Source organism: Hippocampus bargibanti, linkage group LG19 (assembly GCF_051943395.1).
Source record: "Hippocampus bargibanti isolate YZ-2025 linkage group LG19, ASM5194339v1, whole genome shotgun sequence".
NCBI lineage: Eukaryota > Metazoa > Chordata > Actinopteri > Syngnathiformes > Syngnathidae > Hippocampus > Hippocampus bargibanti.
In genome coordinates, this window is record NC_142752.1 from 2,777,704 (window position 1) to 2,783,703 (window position 6,000).

Sequence of the window (6,000 nt, forward strand, 5' to 3'; positions counted from 1 at the left end):
GCAACAGCGTTGCCAGGCTGCCACCGTAGCGGTCCCAGACGTAGATTTGTTTTTTTAAAAAGGGTCTGGTTGTAAGTACGGGTGGTCGTAACTCGCACACGGTCGTAAGTTGGATGTTGCCTGTATTTGGAATGTTCGAAGAAATCGGAATACCCAAAGAAAACCCACTCAGGCATGGGGGAGGAAAAAAAACATGCAGGAAGGACGGCGCCGGAATCGAACCATGCACTTTAACACTGTGAAGCGAACCAATTATCCACTGTGCGGCCCACCATTATTTTTGTTCTCATTATTTCCCATGAGAATTGCGGGAAAGTGGCAACCTTTGTGGATCCATCTAGAAATTCTCAAGGGGGGATTGAGGTTGGGGTGATGTGAGCTAAAATATCTTTAGCCAAGGGCGGGAAGCCGCAGGTTGAAAGAGGCGTGGCTTGGAAACTCCGCAGCTCGCATATGACGACATGCCCTTTTTTTGCAAGTAGAGGTCATAGGTCATTTTCAATCTTGACAAACACACGGGAAAAAAAACACATGTGCCGCTAACGCGTGTGGTATTTACAATACACTCCCCCTCGAGCATTTTCAGCTATACGTGTGGTGAAATAATGATAATAATAATAATAAATTTCATTTATAAGCGCCTTTCAAAACTCTCAAGGTCACTTTCCAGTCACAAGATAAGTTTTTCTGTGGGTGAGCAGCGGCAGCCAAACGCGCCAGCGTTCACTCAACCCACTCATAGAAAGCTAACTAGCCAGCTGATAGATAGCTAATAGTTAGCCTGCTAGCCAGCCAGATATCTAATAGATAGCTCGCTAGATAGCTAGCAAGCCAGCTACATAGCTAATAGATAGCAAATAGCTAGCAAATAAAATTCTCTCAAGGATACTTTACAGTCACAGACAAGCATAGATACAATAACAAATAAAATACAAGTACAGTTATAACTTAATTGGTTCCCAGACAGAGTGTGTAAGGCAAAAAGTGTGTATCCCAAACATTAATTTCCCATAGGAAACCATTAAAATGAGAATAATCCGTTCCCAGGTACCCATAAAACAATTTTTTCTTTCTAATAGGCGCACTAACGTTATTTCAAAGACGCAGGAGGCGGATAACGAAGTAGTGCATCTTTGGGGAAAATTCTGATTGCCTCTCTTGAGTCGAGCAGCAAAAATTGCTCTTTCGTGACAACGAAGACGTCAGACTTTTGATGCCGTGATAACACAATTTGCAAACAATAGTTGCAGGAGAAAAAAGAGGGAGGGACTTGAGTCGAAATGCAGGCCCCGCCCATCACGTGCCACAATGGCGGCGGCGTTTCCCCGCTGGGTGTCCTGAGGGCTCAATTGTTTTGTGACCTCTCTCAGCTGGTACGTAATTAAGCATTCTGCGCTAACAAGAAGGGGATAAACAAGTTAGCGGGGGATGGAGAGGGGGGGTGGGAGATGGAATTCCAGTAGGGCTTTCAGCTTGTCCACTGAGCAAAGAGGGGAAGGGGCGCCGAGGATGCCAGAGAATTGCAATAACCGAAAGATATGGCAACCCAAGTCCGTATCAGACATGCTAATCACGATGCTAACCTGCTAAACCAGTTCTATTATTCCCAATTTGTCTCTCCCTTTTTTTTTGTAACTCAGAGTGACATTTGCCTGTTTTCAAACTCTTTGCATCGATGATCATTAGCTCATTTGCATAAAAGACGACCGCAATGGGATTTTTTTTTTTTTGGGGGGGGGGGGGGCATGATCACTGACTGCACTCGTGTGTGTGAGAGGAGATACTGTGCATTTCTGGGGGGAAAAAAGGAGGGAAAAAAAGGCTCGCCCTCCCGTGTAAACGGGGAAATATTTCCAGTGAAGTTCAGACCAAGATAAACAAAATGGAGTTTCTCTGCTTTGTAGGCTCAAAAAAAGTCGGGCAGTGTGACTGAAAGGACGAGAGGCAAACTGGCCACCGTCAAAGTTGCTTAACTCATTCACTGCCATTTACAAATTTAGAATTGTAAATAGGACGTCGAGCGTATGTGGAACTGTCGTGGCTTGGAATTGAAGCGGATTTACGTCGGACAGGAGATACAAGGCCAACTCTTTTTGTCAATGGATGCTACAGCTGCGTGTTTGTTTTCAACATTTAGCTTGTAGTAGACGTGCATATTCCACCATGACGTCCCTGATCCACTGCTGAAAAGGACGCTTTGATCCTCTCCTTTTTCATCGAGAACTGCTTCATGTCACAAAGAGGGTACAGCAAGCGCTGAAGAACGAATGACTCTGTGTCTTATTTAGTTTTTTTGTTTGTACTTTTGACTTCAAGATGGCGCCGCGAGAGTGGCTGCCCTTCTAGCAGCTCCTGTATGTTGTTTTTAATAATAATAATAATAATAATAATAATAATACATTTAATTTCTAAGCGCCTTTCAACTCTCAAGGACACTTTACAGTCACGGGATTATAGTTTTTTTGTGTGCGAGTGAACAGTGGCAGCCATTCACGCCAGCGTTCGTTCACTCTACCCGGACGTAACACAGCAGCAAAGTTATGAAAGGAAGAGGAAAGGAAAGAAAGAAGTAAAAACTCCTGGATTTTGTTTTTCTACTTCTTTCTTTCCTTTCCTCTTCATTTCATACCTCTGCTGCTGTGAAATGTAAATTTCTCCACTGCGAAACGAACAAAAGTACATCCAATCCAATCCATGCGCGGGTGACGATAAAGCACTTGTCAGACCTCTGGCAATAGTTTTTTTACCTGTTAGCGCTTTGTTTCAGCTTTAGCTGTTGTTCAAGCGCTATATAATCCAATATGTATGTATTGCATTGCATTTTAGACTTTTGCCCTCATTTCAAGCTCATATAACTCCAGACCGATAAAATTTAGGATTTAACTCTTTCTTTCTCATGAAAGAAGAGAGGCTAAGATTTCTAACGTCACATAGAATGTTTACGTCGTCCTAAAACTCGATATTCTGTGGGTCCTGGAATTGGAGTGACGATGACAAAAACCCTGGCACTGCAGTAGACACATTTTTTTGCACATCATCTGGCAGCGAATGAGTTAAAAAAATTGGTAAATAAAACACTAAAGTTGTCGTGACTTTCACGTGCATTCAAGCGGCGAGTAAACAAGTGGATGTGCAGGCTGCAGCCTCGTGTCGCGACACGCAACCAACCAGACCGCCCAGCTCAGAAGCAACCTGTCCTGCAGGCATCCCGTTTCCCGGAAAAAAAAAAAAGTGACGCAGCAAAGGTGTGACCTTTGACCTTTGCGGTTGGACATGCAAACATTCCAATGCTGAGTAGTCATTCGGACTGACAACCCCCCCATGGAGGTTAATATCCCAATGTTTAGATGAAGCGCCATTACCTGCGTTGTAGAAGCTATCCAGCACGGTGGTCTCCCCAAAGTCCAACTTCCCAAAGTGGACCGTCTCCAATTTGCTACCCGCCGCCTCGCAAGCGTCTTTGAGGCACCTCAGAGCCATGAATTCGGCGTTGTTCTGCTGATTCGGCTCATTGTTCAACACGTAGGCGACGCTCACAGGTCTGCTTTTGCACGCTTGCCCGTGGATAGAAGACCCCCGACGTCCATCGACGAAGTTTGACCCCCGATGACCGAATCCTGCCAGAAAGTCCCAGCCGCCGGAAGCCCGGTGGTCTCTCCTCCACCGACATCAGCCCCCCTCAGGCAAGGAACCGGCAAGGAAATGCCTTCCTGCTCTTGGCTCATCTCGAGTGAGTCTCGAGGTGTCGTTTTTTTGTTAACGCGTGGATTGAGAGGAACGGCGCCTCCTCGGGATCTCCATGGAGAGAGCCCCCCCCCCCCCTTACCTCTCCGTTACGCACGGCGTTTTACGCACGGCGGCCTGACGGCTGCACGGACACGAACGAGGAAATCTCGCGTGGGTTTGACACAAGTCCACTGGCCGCGGGGCAAAATCATGCTGCGATTGCGAACTTACGGCGATTCGCTCCTAAACGTTGCACGAGACGCGCAAATGCAACCGTCGACGCGCATTTCTTGGACGGGAGGTGTCCAAATGGTGCACGAGCGACACGAGCAAGGTTTCAGGCGTCGAATCGTCCCTCCCCAGTCTCGACTGTTTATCTTCTGTTCCGTCTGCTTGCGGCGGGGTGGGCGGGGGCAAAAGACGGGAAACCTCTTGGGTGTGGGCGGTGATAAAATGACCACGTGTGAGGCTAGGGAAGAGGAAGGGGAGGGGGGGGGCAAATCATGAACCGGATGGATTGCCATGGCAACGCGTCTCCAAGTGCGGTCGTGCCAAATGCAGAGTCGAAATCATGTTGACAAAGCAGCTTTGTGACTATCATCGTGGTGTCGTGTCACGCCAAATGTGGGTAAACAATTGGACGCGACAAATGCATACAACATACTCGTGCAGATCGATTAATAATCTCAATTATTAAATTCTTAAAATGATTTAAATCGTCATCATTTCACAAATCTTCTTGTTTGTATTCGTGCATTGCAATGGAAGTAAAATCACGTGATCAACACATTATTTTACATCGCTGCATGTGAAATAAATTGATGCAATTCATCTTGGCCATGTTAGAAATATCACTTTTTTTCATTCCTGGTTAGGCAACGCCATCTAGCGGTAGAGATAGAATATCACAGTCAACTGTCGCATTTATTTATTTTTTTCTTTATTTTTTTTGCTGGAATTGCCCGAAAGAAAGAAAGAAAGAAAGAAAGAAAGAAAGAAAGAAAGAAAGAAAGAAAGAAAGAAAGAAAGAAAGAAAGAAAGAAAGAAAGAAAGAAAGAAAGAAAGAAAGAAAGTGTAATACGTATATAAATAAATACACAAACATAAATAAATAAATGAATAAATAAATACATCCACCAACAAATAAATACATACATACATACATACATACATACATACATACATACATACATACATACATACACACACACAAATAAATAAATAAATAAATAAATAAATAAATAAATAAATAAATAAATAAATAAATACCCAAGCACTTAAGTAAATAAACAGACAAATAACGAAATAAATACATACACAAACACGTACATAAATAAACACACAAACATAAATAAACAACAAATAAAGAAATAAAATAAAGAAATAAACAATAAATAAATAAATAATAAATAAATAAATACACAAACACATACATAAATAAACACATAAATAAATATACAACTAACTAATAAACAAATAACCAGCTAACTAACTAACTAACTAACTAACTAACTAACTAACTAACTAACTAACTAACTAACTAACTAAATGAGTGACTGAATGAACGAAGGAATGAATGAATCAATCAATAAATACATAAATAAATAAACAACGAAAAGATGCCGATCAATATTTCAAATGCATGTTACATTAGTGATGCGTAATTCGAGTTAAGTCGTCAACAGTGAGGAGGCAACCAATCGCATTGTAAAGCGAGGACCCCCTTCCCCAAAAGAAGTCAGTTCTCCTTGGACAATAGCCGCAGATCACTTTCCCACCACCGGGTGTCATCCAATAACAACGAATCGATTCATTCAAGTGTTGGCACTTGAACTGGGTGTGAAAATGCCATCACTCGCCCCACCAGGCAGTGTCGCGGTGTTAAAATCTCATTTGCATTTCTGCAATTACCCTTTCTCCCATTTCAAAATGAGAATCGTGTTTGATCCGAAATCAAATTATGAGCCAACATAATGAACGCTTGTACATATTTAAAAAGTGAAACACAGATGGAAAAATTCCCCCTTTCCTCAGCAAGCTTAATTCATTCACTGTAATTATAAGAAAACAATAGTGGCCTTTTGGAGGCTTTGCTGACCTTTATTGAGCTCAGTCACATATTTTGCATTTGAGAAAAGCTTCACGTCAACCCACAAAAATCCCAAACCAAGTAATCCACTGAAATATTCTTTGTGTCTAAATTTCCTCCCAAATTTACCCACTCAATGTCATCTTCCTAATACAGTGAGACCTCAACTTACAAACACCTCAACT

General features: G+C 42.6%; 1 protein-coding gene across 1 annotated transcript in view; it reads right to left on the minus strand.

Annotated features, from left to right (window-relative positions):
- map3k5 (mitogen-activated protein kinase kinase kinase 5) overlaps positions 1-4,126 on the minus strand; it is a 36,482-nt gene extending 32,356 nt beyond the window's left edge. The window contains 2 exon segments of the mRNA XM_089022764.1: positions 3,363-3,551; positions 3,554-4,126. Of these exon segments, the coding sequence (XP_088878890.1) occupies positions 3,363-3,551; positions 3,554-3,725 (361 nt within the window). The 5' untranslated portion in view covers positions 3,726-4,126.
- Between the last annotated feature and the right edge of the window lie 1,874 nt (positions 4,127-6,000).